Below are 16,891 nucleotides of genomic sequence, written 5' to 3' on the forward strand. Positions count from 1 at the left end.
GGTTGCAGTGAGCTGAGATCGTGCCACTACATTCTAGCCTGGGCAACAGAGCAAGACTCTGTCTCAAAATAATAATAATAATACATAATGACTTATTTTAAAATCATTAAGCTGAACACACTGATGTGTGCACTTTACTGTATGTGTGCTTGACTTCAATTTAACCAACGATTTAAATCTAAGAGCTAAAACTATAAACTCTTAGAAGAAATCATAGGAGTAAATCTTCATGACCTCGAATTTGGCAATGGATTTTTACATTAGACACCCAAAGCATGAGCAACAACAACAAAAAGATACATTGGACTTCATAAAAAATAGTAATGCATCATTTTGTGCATCAAAGAACATTTTTCCATCTCATAAAAAAAGAGAACATTTTCAAGAATGTGAAAAGACAACTTACAAAATAAAATAAAATGTTTGAAAATCTTAGGCCGGGCGCGGTGGCTCAAGCCTGTAATCCCAGCACTTTGGGAGGCCGAGACGGGCGGATCACGAGGTCAGGAGATCGAGACCATCCTGGCTAACACCGTGAAACCCCGTCTCTACTAAAAAAAAAAAATACAAAAAACTAGCCGGGCGAGGTGGCGGGCGCCTGTAGTCCCAGCTACTCTGGAGGCTGAGACAGGAGAATGGCGTAAACCCGGGAGGCGGAGCTTGCAGTGAGCTGAGATCCGGCCACTGCACTCCAGCCCGGGCTACAGAGCAAGACTCCGTCTCAAAAAAAAAAAAAAAAAAAAGAAAATCTTATAACTGATAAAGGTTTAGAATCCAGATATAAAAAGAACTGAACATGAAAAAAAAATAAACAATTGGCCGGGTGTGGTGGCTCATGCCTGTAATCCCAGCACTTTGGTAGGCCGAGGTGGCTGGATCACCTGAGGTCTAGAGTTCGAGACCAGCCTGACCAACATGGAGAAACCTCGTCTCTACTAAAAATACAAAATTAGCCAGGTGTGGTGGCGCATTCCTGTAATCCCAGCTACTCAGGAGGCTGAGGCAAGAGAATCGCTTGAACCAGGAAGGGAGTGGCTGCGGTGAGCTGAGATTGTGCCATTGTACTCTAGCCTGGGTGACAAGAGCAAAACTCCGTCTCAAAATAAAAAAAAAATTAAGAATGGGCAATGGGCCAGGCGTGGTGTCTGGTGCCTGTAATTCCAGCACTCTGGGAGGCTGAGGTGGGTGGATCACTTGAGGTCAGGAGTTCGAGACCAGCCTGGCCAACATGGTGAAACCCCATCTCTACTAAAAATACAAAAATTACCCGGGCATGGTGGCACATGCCTGTAATCCCGGCTACTCAGGAAGCTGAGGCAGGAGAATCACTTGAACCCGGGAGGTGGAGGCTGCAGTGAGCCGAGATTGCACCACTGCACTCCAGCCTGGGCAATGGTTGGGAGCAGTGGCTCCTGCCTGTCATTTCAGCATGAAGAGGGGTGAAGGCAGGCGAAGTACTTGAGGCCAGAAATTTGAGATTAGTCTGGGCAATATATTAAGACCAATATATTTCTACAGAAAAAAAAAAGAAAAAAAGTAAAGGCTTGAATAGATATCTGTCCAAAAAACGTACAGATGAAACCAAAAACACAGGAAAAGATGTTCATTGGTCATTAAGGACATGCAAATCAAATCAAAACTCAATGAGATACCACTGCATACCCTCTAGGATGTCTTTAATATAAAAAATGGAAAATAACAAGGGTTGACAAGGGTTTGGAGAAATTAGATCCCTCGTGCATTGCTGGTGGAAATGTAGAATGGTATAGTCACTTTGTAAAACAGTCCGGCAGTTCCTCAGAAGATTACCATGTAACCCAGTAATTCCACTCTTAGGTATATATTCAAGAGAAATGAAAACATATATCCACACAATAACTTGTACAGAAATGTACATAACCACATTATTCATAATAGCCAAACAGTGGAAATATCCCATGTCCATCAACTTATGAATAAACAAATGGTCATATATACTCAGCCATAAAAATGAGCAAAGTACTGATGCATATTATAACATGAATGAGTCTTGAAAATGTTATGCTGGCCGGGTGCGGTGGCTCACACCTCGAATCCCAGCAGTTTGGGAGGCTGAGGCAGGCAGATAACTTGACGTCAGCAGTTTGAGACCAGCCTGGCCAACCTGATGAAACCCTCTCTCTACTAAACATACACAAATTAGCCAGGTGTGGTGGCAGGTGCCTGTAATTCCAGCTACTCGGGAGGCTGAGGCAGGAGGATCACTTGAGGAGTGCAGGAGGCAGAGGTTGCAGTGAGCCAAGATAGGGCCACTGCACTCCAGTATGGGTGACAGAACAAGACTCCATCTAAAAAAAGAAGAAGAAGAAGAAGAAAGAAAGAAAGGTAAAAAAAGAGAAAATGTTGTGCTAAGTAAAGAAATCAGACAAAAGACCACATAATACATGAGTCCATTTACTTGAAATGCCCAGAATGAGCAAATCCATAGAGACAGGAAGCAAATTAGTGGCACCAGGGGATGAGGGAAGGGGAAATAGGGAGTCATTACTTCATGGGTGTGGGGTGTTTTCTGGAGTGATGAAGTTTTGAAACTAAAGAAAGGTGGTGGTTGTACAACATTGTGAATGTAATAAATGGCACTGCAGTGTACACTTTAAAGTAGTTAATTGTTTGTTACATGAATTTAATCTCAAGTAAAAACGTAAACTTCAAAGGCCAGGCGCGGTGGCTCATGCCTGTAATCCCAGCAATTTGTGAGACCGAGGCAGGCAGATTGCTTGAGCCAAAAAAAATTAGCTGGGCGTGGTGGCACGCGCCTGTAGCCCCAGCTACTCGGGAGGCTGAGAAGGGAGGATTGCTTGAGCCCAGCAGGTTGAAGCTGCAGTGAGCTGTGATTTTGCCACTGCATTCCAGCCTAGGCATCAGAGTGAGACCCTACCTCAAACCAACCAACCAACCAAACAAAAACAACATAAACTTCAATTAAAGAGTGAATAGAAACTGATAAACATAAATATCACCTCCAATGCCCTGGCCACACTGAGAACCCACTGGGTGCCAAGCCTCCTTTCCTTCACTGCAGTCCCAAAAGGTGGGGATTCTCTGGGACTTAGAGAGGGGAAGGGACTGAGCCAGTCTTACAGAGCCACCAAGGCACAGTGGCAGAGTCTCTCAGGCCTCCCTGCCCCCAAACTTCCAGCGATGGCTGTGGCCCCCTGGGGTTCTCGCCTGGCCTCCCTCAGTGGAAGCTGGTGAGGTCAGAGGCCAGGAACGTTTCTACGGCCACAAGGCTGGGGTTAGTGATTGAGCAGGTTGGAATGTGCTCCCTCTGAAAGGACCTCCTTGTGGCTCCAGCGACGGTTAGAGCAGGAAGAGACTTTCAAAGTCATGTAATCACACACACACACACACACACGCCCACCCCAGACCTGAAACCCTGCTCCCTCAGTTGCCGCAGTGGCCCCAGCATCCACTGCTTGGGGACCGTGGGGTCGGGTGCAGGGTGATGTTTCTGGAGCAGGCAAGCGAACACAGTCAAGGCTGACCTGTGTCATCCCTCCCTGGTTACCTGTGTCACACTTGACCTGTCCAGGTTGGGCTCTGCCAAGAAGTTGAGGTATCAGTGTGTGTGTATGTGCGGGCACATGTGTGTGCACATGTGCCGTATGAGTGCCTTCACGTGTGATCAGTCCCAAAGGTTCCCACCCCTGGGGCTTTTTATTAACATGTGAATTCATCTTCACTGCTATTTGTCAATTTTTCTTTTTTTTTTTTTTTTTTGACGGAGCTTCACTCTGTCACCCAGGCTGGAGTGCAGTGGCGCAATCTTGGCTCACTGCAACTTCCGCCTCCCGGGTTCAAGCGATTCTCCTGCCTCAGCCTCCCGAGCAGCTGGGACTACAGGCATGGGCCACGATGCCCAGCTAATTTTTGTATTTTTAGTAGAGACAGGGTTTCACCATATTGGCCAGGTTGGTCTCTAAATCCTGACCTCATGATCCACCCGCCTCGGCCTCCCAAAGTGCTGGGATTACAGGCGTGAGCCACAACAGCCAGCCTATGTGTCAAATTCTTACTATGTGCTGTGCTAAGCATGTGACATTATTTGTGTCCTCCAACAACCCTTGAGATAGTTATCATTATGTCTCCATTTCACAGATAAAGAAAGAGGCTCTGAGAGATTGTGTGCCTCATCTAGGTCACACAATTGGTGAGCAGCCTAACCACATTCAAACCCAGACCCCAGAGCTGTCTGACCCCAGCACGAGTGTTCTGTCCATGGATCACACTGCCTCAGAAACACTCTCCTCTCCTTTCTGTCTGTCTCTCTCTTTCTCTCTCTGTCTCTGTCTTTCTCTCTCTGTCTCTGTCTTTCTGTCTCTGTCTCTGTCTCTGTCTCTGTCTCTCTCTCTCTCTCTCTCTCTCACACACACACACACACACACACAGATCATGATGACCAGAGGATGACAAACATTGGGTCGTTCAAAGGCAAAGGAGAGGCACCAGGTTGGTAACGACTTTCTGAGTGCACAACACTTTACAGCTTACAAAGCACTTTCTTTTTTTTTTTTTTTTTTTTTTTTTTTTTTTTTTTGAGACGGAGTCTAGCTCTGTTGCCCAGGCTGGAGTGCAATGGCCGGATCTCAGCTCACTGCAAGCCCCGCCTCCCGGGTTCACGCCATTCTCCTGCCTCAGCCTCCCGAGTAGCTGGGAGTACAGGCGCCCGCCACCTCGCCCGGCTAATTTTTTTTTTTTGTATTTTAGTAGAGACGGGGTTTCACCGTGTTAGCCAGGATGGTCTCGATCTCCTGAACTCGTGATCCGCCCGTCTCGGCCTCCCAAAGTGCTGGGATTACAGGCTTGAGCCACCGCGCCCGGCCAAAGCACTTTCACATCTGTGATCTCATTTGATCCCACAACAGCTCCGTGAGATCAGCAGCGAGGCCCAATTGAGGGAAGGTGACCTGCCCAGTGTCATACAGACAGAAAATGGTAGCTCTGGGACTAGAACCCCAGGGTCAAACTGGCCTTCCTGGCTCTAAGTACCGAGTGCACCCACAGACTGCTGGCCTGTGTTCCCAAGGAAAGTAGCCCAGAGGGAAAAGCTAGAGCTGATGAAATGGAAGGATCGATGGAGAAGCAGGAGAGCCCAGCCCTCTTGATCTATTTACTTTGAGTCTTGCTCTGTCCCCCAGGCTGGAGTGCAGTGGCACAGTCACAGCTCACCGCAGCCTCGACCTCCCTGGCTCAAGCCATCCTCCCTCCTCAGCCTCCAGAATAGCGGGACCACAAGGCAGGAGTACCACCATGTCCGGAAAAATTTTTTAATTTTTTGTAGAGATGGGGTCTCAAATGGTTCTTTCTGCCTTGGCCTCCCAAAGTGCTAGGATTACAGGCATGAGCCACCACACCTGGCCCCAGCCCTCTTTCTGTAGTCGTGTGACAGCTGGCAGCTCAGTTCTCCATCTGGGCCTCAGTTTCCTCACCTATAGATGGAAGTAATCAGAGAAGAAGCTTTGGGATGGTACCTAGCACTGACATTCTGGATGTGCAACAAGGTGTCTGTAAAAGTGTAAGGGCTGTGAAAAATCTTGGCTGAGCCTGGGCTTGGAGCGCCCATGGCTGTGACTTGGCAACCTGTGCCAGCTACTCACTTAGCAACCTTGAGCAATTCATTTCAACATCTCCCAGCCTCAGTTTCCCCATCTGTAAAACAGGGATGAGGATGATACCTGCCTCCCAAGCACGTTTGGCCATGGCCTCACATTCACTCGCCTTTGACATACTCTCCAAACAAGACCGGTGGCCGAAAGGCACTGACAGTAAAGAAGATGGCGTTTACCAGACCTCAGGACACCTGTAGTGGCCCTGAATTAAAATTCGTTATGGTTCCTGAAATTATCCTGAGTAATACAATTATATTGCATTGTATGTGTGGTTAGTTCAAAGCATTACCTTATCGTAAACATTTAAAATATACCACCCAGCCTGGGCAACACGGCAAGACCCAATCTCTACAAAAAACACAAAAATTCCCCGGGCGTGGTGACGCGCGCCTGTAGTCCCACTTACTTGGAGGGGGCGCTGAGGCAGGAGAATCCCTTGAGTTCAGCAAGTTGAGCCTGCAGTGCGCCGAGATCGGGCCACTGCACTCCAGCATGGGTGACAGAGACCCTGTCTCAAAAATATAAAGTAAAATAAAATAAAATTATGCCACCATTTTTGTAACCCTGGTTTGTCATTTATTCACTTTTCATATACTCGAAGCCTTAAAACAAGGCCAGCGGAAAGATCTCACTCCACGAAGCTTTGGGTCGCGGTTGGCGTGGCTCCTAGAGATGTGATTCTTTCACGCTATTTTGTGGGAGCAGAAACGGAGACTAGCCCAGGCCGCGAGAGGGCTGGGGCTGTGCGCGGGCTCGGGCAGGTGCGTCAGTCCGCGGGGGAACCCGGGGCTCCACCTGGGCGCGGCGAGGAAGTTGCACCATGTATGGGCAGCTACGTCAGGGGGGCGGGCCCGCAGCCACCGGGGAACGCCGAGCCGGGCCCATCCCAGTGAAAAGGCTGCCGCCGGACTGGGGGAGGCGTCGCCAAGTTCGGGACCGACGGGCCAAGGCTGCGCGTCTCGCGGGTGGAGCCTGGAGGTGACCGCGTCGCTGCAACGCCCCCACCCCCCGCGGTCGCAGTGGTTCAGCCCGAGAACTTTTCATTCATAAAAAGAAAAGACTCCGCACGGCGCGGGTGAGTCAGAACCCAGCAGCCGTGGACCCCGCGAAGCCGCCAGCCCCGGGCATGTTCCGAGACTTCGGGGAACCAGGCCCGAGCTCCGGGAACGGCGGCGGGTATGGCGGCCCCGCGCAGCACCCGGCCACAGCGCAGGCAGCCCAGCAGGTGAGAGGGGCCCGACGCCGGGGGTCCCCCGGGAGGACGGCGCGTGGGAGGCCGGGTCAACTGCCGCACACTCCGGGACTGGAGCCGGGAAGCGGAGTCTGGGCCGGGCTGGGGGCCGGGGCGAGGATCCTGCCCCTCGGCGTCCGGGGCCAGTTGCCCCCACTGCGCAGCGGGCGGCAGAGACCCGCGAACTCCCCTTCTCCCAGCCGCCCCCTTCTCCCTTGCAGTCCGCATCTGTCCCTCTGTCTCCTTGCCCGCTTTCTCTCCTCCTGCCCACCTCTGACTTCTGCGTCCACCCTGCTTCAGAAGGAGCGTGGGCGCCTGGGTTGGCCGCCCCGACGGCTCGGAGGGTCTCTTCGCATTGGGCTGAATTCCTGGGATCTGGAGTCTGGGCCGGGGTGAGATGTCCCAACACGGGAGGGAGGCGGGATCCGTCGGGAGAGCAGCTGGGCCGGGGTGGGAGTCCCGGCCCGGTCTGCGACCGTCCGCGTTTCCGTCCGTCTGTTTGTCCTTCGCCCCTCCGTCGCCAAGTCCCTATCGTTTCTCCGCCTGGGGAGCCCCGGGGGGTTCGGGCAGTGGACCTTTGCCGAATGCGGCGAATAGAGACCTCGAGGTTCCGGGACGTGCGCGGGGTCAGGCTGCGGGCGACTCTCGCGACCCCGCTCCCGGCCCCTAACGGCGCCCGCTGCCCGCTGGGGGCACCCGGGAGGCTGCAGGTGCCCGTTTCCTGTCGAGGGGCTGCGAGCACGTGTCGGCAGGGGAGGGAAGGAGGGGCGTCCGTTCCGCCGAGTCACGGCGGCCGAGTCACGGCGGCTGAGTCACCCGGGGCGCCCCTCCCTTCCTGGCCCGGAGCGGCCCGGGCCCGGACAACCTCGGGAGTAGGAGATGCCGCCGGCGGTGCCTTGGACCCGGAACTGGGGTCACTGGGCCGCCGGGCCCGCAGCGCTTGGGCTCAGGCTACTGCTGTCGGGACTTGCCTGGGCTTGTGGGGCGCTTCCCGGATGATTGGGCGCCCACACCCAGGGCCCAGCGGCAGAGCTCGAACCCACTTCTCCCAGAACACTGAGCTCCATCCCAGCCCACTCCTCAGATAGCTGGTTGATAGAAGGGGAACAGGGACGTCGTGCTGGGCGCTTGCCACATCATTTACCGTATTTCACAGAGTCGAAGACCTCATCGATTGAAAAAAACCCACCATAACTTTATGCCACTAATTTTCTTTTCTTTCCTTCCTTCCTTCCTTCCTTCCTTCCTTCCTTCCTTCCTTTCCTTCCCTCCTTTCCTTCCCTCCCTCCCTCTTTCTTTCTCTCTTTTTCTTTCTTTCTTTTCTTTCTTTCTCTTTTCTTTTCTTTTCTTTTTTGAGACAGGGTCTCCCTCTGTTGCCCAGGCTGTAGTGCAGTTGCACAAACTCAGCTCACTGTAGCCTCAACCTCCTGGGCTCAAGCAATCCTACTGAGATCCTAGCTGGGAAGCGACCTGGCCACAGGCACGCACCACCACACCCAGCTACTGTTTTAAATATTTTTGTAGAAATGAAGTCTCACTGTGTTGCCCAGTGTGACCTCGAACTCCTGAGCTCAAGTGATCCTAGACACAGCTTCCCAAAATGCTGGTGTGAGTCACCATGCCTAGTCCACTAAAATTTTTTAAATTGCCAATTAAACTGATTTCAGAGGTATTAAATGGTACTTCTTAACATCAATGAAATCCTGTAATCTTCACCTGTAACAATATTAAAAATGAGGAAACTGAGGCACATGGAGGTTAAATAACTTGCCCATGGTCGCACAGGCAGTAAGTAGCTGAGAGCTAAGATTAGAATTGGGACAGCCTGCCATGCCAGGTGGCTAAAGCCTGTCATTTCAACACTTTGGGAGGCTGAGGTGGGTGGACTGCTTCAGCTCAGGAATTTGAGACCACCCTGGGGCAACCTAGTGAGACCCTGTCTCTACAAAAATTTTTTTTAAAAAAATTGGCCAGGCTGTGCGCGGTGGCTCATTCTTGTAATCCCAGCACTGTGGGAGGCCAAGGCGGGTGGATCACCTGAGGTCAGGAGTTTGAGACCAGCCTGGCCAACAGTGAAACCCCATCTCTACTAAAAATACAAAAATTAGCCAGGCACAGTTGTGGGCGACTGTAGTCCCAGCTACTTGGGAGGCTGAGGCAGGAGAATTGCTTGAACCAGGGAGGTGGAGGTTGCAGTGAGCCAAGATCAAGCCACTGCATTCCAACCTGGGCAACAAAGCAAGACTCTGTCTCAAAAAAAAAAAAAAGCCAAATGTGGTGGTGCACATCGGTAGTCCTAGCTACTTAGGAGGCTGAAGTGGGACGATTGCTTGAGCCCGCAGGTCACTGCACTCCAGCCTGGGCAACAGAGTGAGTGCCTGTCTCAAGAAAAAAAAAAAGGCCGGGCGCAGTGGCTCACGCCTGTAATCCCAGCACTTTGGGAGGCCGAGACGGGCGGGTCACGAGGTCAGGAGATCGAGACCATCCTGGCTAACACAGTGAAACCCCGTCTCTACTAAAAAAATACAAAAAACTAGCCGGGCGAGGTGGCGGGCGCCTATAGTCCCAGCTACTCGGGAGGCTGAGGCAGGAGAGTGGCGTGAACCTGGGGGGCGGAGCTTGCAGTGAGCTGAGATCCGGCCACTGCACTCCAGCCTGGGTGACAGAGCGAGACTCCGTCTCAAAAAAAAAAAAAAAAAGAAAAAAAAAAAAGCATTGGGATGGCCTGAACCCACAGCAGTGACTCTTTCCTGCCTCAGCCCCTCTGCACTGGGCACCTGCCACTTACCAGACTGTCGCACACATTCTCTCACTTGATTCTCACAGCCTCCCCGTGAGATGGGAGCTGTAATTATCCTCTTCGTGCAAACAGGTGCAGGAGTGGGTAAAAGACCAGCTGCTGGGCTCAAATACTGTTTCCTACTCACTGGCTCTGTGTCTGTGGACAACTGTTCTCCTGTCTGAAAATGAAGATACTAGGCTGGGTGTGGTGGCTCAAGCCTGTAATCCCAGCACTTTGGGAGGCCAAGGCGGGTGGATCACCTGAGGTTGGGGGTTGGAGACCAGCCTGGCAAACATGGTAAAACCCTGTCTCTACTAAAAATACAAAAATTAGCCGGGCATGGTGGTGCACACCTGTAATTCCAGCTACTCGGGAGGCTGGGGCAGGAGGATCACTCGAACCTGGGAGGCACAGGTTGCAGTGAGCCAAGATCATGCCACTACACTCCAGCCTGGGCAACAGAGTGAGACTCCATCTCAAAAAAAAGAAAAAAGAAAAGAAAATGAAGATACTACTGTGCCAATGATATGAGTCAGTATTTGTAAAGTGGTTAGAACAGTTCCTGGCAGTTTATATTTTATAAATGTTAGCTCTAATGGGGAAACGGGGGCACAGAAAGGTTATGTGACCTGCCCAAAACCACACAGCTTATGAGCAGGGATTTGCCACCAGGTCAGTCTCTGACTGCCAGGCTGTGTTCTTTCTGTTCTCAGAGCTAGCCTGTACATTGAAGGTAGACAGCAGTGTAGCCTCTGCCCAGTGGAAGCCCCTCAATCCACATGGACCTCATCTGTGGCCTTCCATTTCTTATTCCTTAGAAGTTCCACCTCGTGCCAAGCATCAACACCATGAGTGGCAGTCAGGAGCTGCAGTGGATGGTACAGCCTCATTTCCTGGGGCCCAGCAGTTACCCCAGGCCTCTGACCTACCCTCAGTACAGCCCCCCACAACCCCGGCCAGGAGTCATTCGGGCCCTGGGGCCGCCTCCAGGGGTGCGTCGAAGACCTTGTGAACAGGTAAGGCACAGAGGCATCGCAGTGGCTCCGACTCCACCCAGGAGTGCTGGGTGCAGAGAAGCTCCTACCAGAAAGGAGAACATAGGGTTAGGAGAGAATAAGGTAGGCTATAGGTGACTACTGCCCAAGGCTGAAAGCGATAGGAGCCCCACGGGAGGCCCAGAGGATACAACAGTCACTTCTGGATCACAGAAGCTTCCTGGAAAAGGTGGCATATTAGCCTAGAAGGATGGGTAGGACTGGCAGAGGCACAGAGGAAGGAAAGGACATTCCAGGTAGAGAGGGATGGCAGGAGCAAGGATGGAGGTGGAGGCAAGAGCATGTAACATGCGCACATGTAATGGTGAGGGGGTCTCCACCTACCAGCATGCATAGAGGGGATACTTATGTTGTCTGGGAGAGAACAGGAACAAGAGGGTTCCCTTCAGCTACTCCCTCAGTCTCAGTTTCCCTGTCTCATTTAATCCTCAAGAAATCTATCTGGGGTATGTACCCTGGTTTTCCCCATCTTCCACCAAGGAAATGAAGGCACAGAGGGGTAGTCACTTGCCCAAGATCACACAAGTAGTGAGTAATGGCACAGAACTGGCCTTGGCTCCAGGTCTATCCAGCTCTGAAGTCAGATCCTAACCACCAAGCCAAGGCCAGGTGCAGTAGCTCATGCCTGTAATCCCAGCACTTTGAGAGACCTAGGCAGGAGGATCACTTGAGGCCAGGAGTTAAAGACTAGGCTGGGCAATGTAGAGAGCCCCTGTCTCTACCGAAAAAAACAAAATAAAATAAAATCCCCAAAACTAATCACCAAGCCACTCTGTCTCACTGGGAGCTAACAGAAGGCTCAAAGTAGAGGGAACTGAGAATTCTTGGCTCCTCAAGGCCCTTACCAAAATAAGTGAATAAGAGATGGTGAGTCTTTAAAGGAGTGGCTCTCTTTCCTCTCCGTGGGGCATTTTGGTGTGGGAGACTACAGGGGATGAGTTTAAAAAGCTTGGTTGGCAGGTAGAGGATGGGGAGAGAGGTTAGGGCCCTGGGAAAGATGAGAGATAGCCAGGGATAGGTTTCCCAGAACGGGATGTCTGGCCTTTGTGGTGAGGAGGGACTGTGGTGTGAGCCACAGAAGCGGGCCAGGGGTAAACCCTCTTGTGCATCCTTCCTTCAGCCTGGTTCTGCGGGTGACCCTTTGATCCTGGGTTCTCCAGGTAGGGCTGTGAGCTGTGAGTTGGATCCTTTTGGGGAAATGGTCTCTCTCATCTGGCCTGTCACTCAATGTGGAATAGAGTGAGTGGGTTCTATGGGTTCTAAGTCCTACTCTGGAACCATAAGCAAGTTATCCTCCGTGGGCTTCAGTTTTTCATGGAAAGTTGGGTTAAGAATCTATGTTTAGCCGGGCGCGGTGGCTCACGCCTGTAATCCCAGCACTTTGGGAGGCCAAGGCGGGCGGATCACAAGGTCAGGAGATCGAGACCACGGTGAAACCCCGTTTCTACTAAAAAAATTAGCCGGGCGCGGTGGCGGGCGCCTGTAGTCCCAGCTACTCAGGAGGCTGAGGCAGGAGAATGGCGTGAACTCAGGAGGCAGAGCTTGCAGTGAGCCGAGATTGCGCCACTGCACTCCAGCCTGGGCGACAGAGCGAGACTCTGTCTCAAAAAAAAAAAAAAAAAAAAGAATCTATGTTTAAGGCCAGGTGTGGTGGCTCACACCTGTAATCCCAGCACTTTGGGAGGCCGAGGCAGGCAGGTCATGAGGTCAGGAGATCAAGACCATCCTGGCTAACATGGTGAAACCCCGTCTCTACTAAAAAATACAAAAAGCCGGGCGTGGTGGTGGGCGCCTGTAGTCCCAGCTACTCGGGAGGCTGAGGCAGGAGAATGGTGTGAACCCAGGAGGCGGAGCTTGCAGTGAGCTGAGATCGCGCCACTGCACTCCAGCCTGGGCGACAGAGCAAGACTCCGTCTCAAAAACAAAAACAAACAAAAAACAACAACAACAAGCCGGGTGCGGTGGCTCACACCTGTAATCCCAGCACTTTGGGAGGCCAAGGAGGGGGATCACCTGAGGTCAGGAGTTTGAGACCAGTCTGACCAACATGGAGAAACGCCGTCTCTATTAAAAATACAAAAAAATTAGCTGGGCGTGGTGGCACATGCCTGTAATCCCAGCTCCAGCTACTAGGGAGGCTGAGACAGGATAATCGCTTGAACCTGGGAGGTGGAGGTTGCGGTGAGCCAAGATCACACCATTGCACTCCAGCCTGGGCAACAAGAGTGAAACTCTGTCTCAAAAAAAAAAAAAAAAAAATCTATGTTAAAAAAAAAAAAAAGAGGCCAGGTGTGGTGGCTCCTGCTGGTAATCCAAGCTTTCTAGGAGGCCAGTGCAGGAGGATCCCTTGAGCCCAGGAGTTCCAGACCAGCCCAGGCAACATAGCGAGACCCCATCACTACAAAAAAAAAAAAAAAGGCCAAGCACAGTGGCTCATGCCTGTAATCTCAGCACTTTGGGAGGCTGAGGAGGGTGGATCACCTGAGGTTAGGAGTTCAAGACCAGCCCGGCCAACATGGTGAAACCACATCTCTACTAAAAATACAAAAATTAGCCAGGTGTGGTGGTATATGCCTGTAATCCCAGCTACTTGGGAGGCTGAGGCATGAGAATCACTCGAATCCAGTAGATGGAGGTTGCAGTGAGTCGAGATCAGGCCAATGCATTCCAGCTTGGGAAAGAGTGAGACTCTGTCTAAAAAAAAAAAAGGCCGGGCGCGGTGGCTCATGCCTGTAATCCCAGCACTTTGGGAGGCCGAGGTGGGCAGATCATGAGGTCAGGTGATCGAGACCATCTTGGCTAACACGGTGAAACCCCGTCTCTACTAAAAATACAAAAAATTAGTTGAGTGTGGTGGCAGGCACCTGTAGTCCCAGCTACTCAGGAGGCTGAGGCAGGAGAATGGCGTGAACCCGGGAGGCGGAGCTTGCAGTGAGCCAAGATCAGGCCACCGCCCTCCAGCCTGGGCGACAGAGCCAGACTCCGTTTCAAAAAAAAAAAAAAAAAGGCCGGGCGTGGTGGCTTACGACTGTAATCCCAGCACTTTGGGAGGCCGAGGTGAGCGGATCACGTAGTCAGGAGATAGAGACCATCCTGGCTAACATGGTGAAACCCCATCTCTACTAAATATACAAAAAATTAGCCAAGTGAGGTGGCGGGTACCTGTAGTCCCAGCTACTTGGGAGGCTGAGGCAGGAGAATGGTGTGAACCCGGGAGGCGGAGCTTGCAGTGAGCCGAGATCGCGCCACTGCACTCCAGCCTGGGGGACAGAGCGAGACTCCGTCTCAAAAAAAAAAAAAAAAAAATCTTTGCATATTCTCAGTGAAAAAACAAGAATCTATATAAAGTACTTGGCTGGCACATAGTAGGTTTCCAACACATTGCAACTTAATCAGCAGCACTCATTATCCCCTCCTAGTGCTTACAGCTCTTGGAAGAGGAGACTTGGTTGTCCAGAGATCCAAAAGGATGAGGGTCCTGCAAAGAGGGTGCTGAGGGGGAAAGGTCACTTCTGGCTGGGGAATAAGAGGGCTTCCTGAGGGCAGGAACATCTTAGTTGAGTCCTGAGAGATAAGGAGGGTTAGGGTTTGTGGAAGGGGAGGGCATTATGGGAGAGGAATGTGCACTAAAGCTAGGTGCGAGGAGGAAATTTTACCAATCCAAGCAGACAGTGCCTCAGTGCAGAGAACTGGTTGGGTGCAGTGATCCCTAAAACACTAGCTGAGGGGGCCCTGCCATGACCTCTGTCAGGGTCCTACCACTGGGCCACCGTGAGGGGCGAGTTCCAGGCAACCAATGGCCCAGGGTCCTCCTCACTGCCAGTCTCACCCCCAGATCAGCCCTGAGGAAGAGGAGCGCCGACGAGTAAGGCGCGAGCGGAACAAGCTGGCTGCGGCCAAGTGCAGGAACCGGAGGAAGGAACTGACTGACTTCCTGCAGGCGGTGAGCACCAGCCCTGGTCCACCGAACTCTGAGGGACCCTGTCTCCCAGGAGCCCCCAAAGCCCCAGTATATGTAGCCCCTTCCCCACCATCCTAGCTCCTTGTCCGAGGGGCAGTCCTGGGCAAATGATGAGGAAAAATTGATTAAAAACTGGCTGCAGCATGTCTCACTGGAGGCAGAGCAGAGCTGAGGCTCAGCCAGCAATCTCCTTGTTTTTTTTTGAGACAGAGTCTTGCTCTGTCACCCAGGCTGGAGTGCAGTGGCGAGATCTCGGCTCATGGCTTACTGTGACATTTGTCTCCCAGGCTCAAGCAATTCTCATGCCTCAGCCTCCTGAGTACTGGGACTACAGGGACCTGCCACCCTACCCGGCTAATTTTTATATTTTTAGTAGAGACAGGGTTTCGCCATGTTGGCCAGGCTGGTCTCAAACTCCTGACCTCAAGTGATCCACCCGCCTCAGCCTCCCAAAGTGCTGGGATTACAGGCCTGAGTCACCGCCCGGTGCCAGCAATCTCCTAAAACGCCTGGGCCTGATGGGAGTCGTGCCCATTTTCTCCCAGGGGCTCATGGGAATTGCAGTCCAGACTTGCTGGAGACTCTCCACTGCCCCCCCTCTCTCCCCACCCAACCCCAGCTCCTCAGAACCCTGAGTCCAAACATCTGAGGCTCCAGGGTATTCAGCCCTCACCTTCCTGACTCCTCTCCTGATCTTCTACAGGAGACTGACAAACTGGAAGATGAGAAATCCGGGCTGCAGCGAGAGATTGAGGAGCTGCAGAAGCAGAAGGAGCGCCTGGAGCTGGTGCTGGAAGCCCACCGACCCATCTGCAAAATCCCCGAAGGAGCCAAGGAGGGGGACACAGGCAGTACCAGTGGCACGAGCAGCCCGCCAGCCCCCTGCCGCCCTGTACCTTGTATCTCCCTTTCCCCAGGGCCTGTGCTTGAACCTGAGGCACTGCACACCCCCACGCTCATGACTACACCCTCCCTAACTCCTTTCACCCCCAGCCTAGTCTTCACCTACCCCAGCACTCCTGAGCCCTGTGCCTCAGCTCATCGCAAGAGTAGCAGCAGCAGTGGAGACCCATCCTCTGACCCCCTTGGCTCTCCAACCCTCCTTGCTTTGTGAGGCACCCGAGCCCTACACCCTGCAGGTGCCACCCTAACCAACGTCTCCTCCCCTTCCCCCACCGGTCCAGCTGGCCTGGACAGTATCCCACATCCAACTCCAGCAGCTTCTCCATCCCTCTAATGAGACTGACCATATTGTGCTTCACAGTAGAGCCAGCTTGGGGCCACCAAAGCTGCCCACTGTTTCTCTAGAGCTGGCCTCTCTAGCACAATTTGCACTAAATCAGAGACAAAATATTCCCCATTTGTGCCAGAGAATTCCCGGCAGCCCAGAGACTTTGTAGATCCTTAGAGGTCCTCTGGAGCCCTAACCCCTTCCAGGTCACTGCCACACTATCCATCACCCTCTTCCTGTGATCCACCCAACCCTACCCCCTGACAGAAGGTGCCACTTTGCCCACCTAGAACACTAACTCACCAGCCCCACTGCCAGCAGCAGCAGGTGATTGGACCAGGCCATTCTGCCGCCCCCTCCTGAACCGCACAACTCAGGAGGTGCCCACGGCTTCTGTGATGAGCAGATCTGCCGATCTCAGCTTTGAGAAGCCTTCAGCTCCAGGGAATCCAAGCCTCCACAGCGAGGGCAGCTGCTATTTATTTTCCTAAAGAGAGTATTTTTATACAAACCTACCAAAATGGAATAAAAGGCTTGAAGCTGTGGCCTGAGCGCCTCACCGGACCCCAAGGCCAATGGGAGAGTATTTGAGTCGTAAGTCCCAGCCTTAGCTCTACAGACTCACTGCATGACCTTGGACAAATTATTTGATATTTTTGGACTTTGTCTTATCTGACAAGTGGGGCTACATCCGCTCGGCCTCATCTCCAGGACTGAGAGGAGAGAGTCCTCTGGGGTAAAAGCGAAGAGGCTTACCGTCCCTCTTCCCGTGGGGGCCCACAGTGCTGTTGCGTGTGCCACGGTGGGGCGCTGTTATGCCCCCTTCCAGCCTCAGAGGAGGGGGCCGAGTGGTTCTAAGCCCCCAGCAGCTGCTTCCTGCCCCATTGTCTTGAACAGGAAGGAGCCGGGAAGGGAGCTGGAGCCACTTCAGGGGCTGGATTCTGGCCGGTCCCGGCGCCCGATGGGGGAAATCTGGTTTACCA

At 52.5% G+C, this 16,891-nt stretch overlaps 1 protein-coding gene and 1 long non-coding RNA gene across 3 annotated transcripts; one reads left to right on the forward strand and one right to left on the reverse strand.

Moving 5' to 3' along the window:
• Positions 1 to 1,610: 1,610 nt before the first annotated feature.
• LOC139357423 (uncharacterized) lies at positions 1,611 to 7,558 on the reverse strand. The gene is made up of 3 exons (XR_011610474.1): positions 7,151 to 7,558; positions 6,055 to 6,156; positions 1,611 to 2,327 (listed from the first exon to the last, which is right to left on the reverse strand). It is a non-coding gene; the product is annotated as an uncharacterized lncRNA (long non-coding RNA).
• Positions 6,296 to 16,472, forward strand: LOC105469604 (FOS like 1, AP-1 transcription factor subunit). Of its 2 annotated transcripts, none has more exons than XM_011720888.3 (4): positions 6,296 to 6,873; positions 10,480 to 10,677; positions 14,540 to 14,659; positions 15,381 to 16,472. In XM_011720888.3, the coding sequence occupies exons 1-4, from the start codon at positions 6,775 to 6,777 to the stop codon at positions 15,789 to 15,791; spliced, it is 828 nt and encodes a 275-aa protein (XP_011719190.2). In that variant the 5' UTR covers positions 6,296 to 6,774; the 3' UTR covers positions 15,792 to 16,472. The 2 variants fall into 2 exon arrangements, with proteins under 2 accessions (XP_011719190.2, XP_011719191.2); XM_011720889.3 differs by having other exon boundaries at positions 14,552 to 14,659.
• The last annotated feature ends 419 nt before the right edge of the window (positions 16,473 to 16,891 follow it).

This window comes from Macaca nemestrina, chromosome 12, assembly GCF_043159975.1.
Source record: "Macaca nemestrina isolate mMacNem1 chromosome 12, mMacNem.hap1, whole genome shotgun sequence".
NCBI classification, from domain to species: domain Eukaryota; kingdom Metazoa; phylum Chordata; class Mammalia; order Primates; family Cercopithecidae; genus Macaca; species Macaca nemestrina.

Excerpts from the sequence above, each read along its gene's own strand:
- LOC105469604 (XM_011720888.3), top strand. The coding sequence starts at position 6,775 with ATGTTCCGAGACTTCGGGGAACCAGGCCCGAGCTCCGGGAACGGCGGC. Across the intron at positions 10,678-14,539 it reads GTCGAAGACCTTGTGAACAG|TCTCACCCCCAGATCAGCCC; the intron begins GTAAGGCACAGA and ends CCTCACTGCCAG. Across the intron at positions 14,660-15,380 it reads TGACTGACTTCCTGCAGGCG|GAGACTGACAAACTGGAAGA; the intron begins GTGAGCACCAGC and ends GATCTTCTACAG.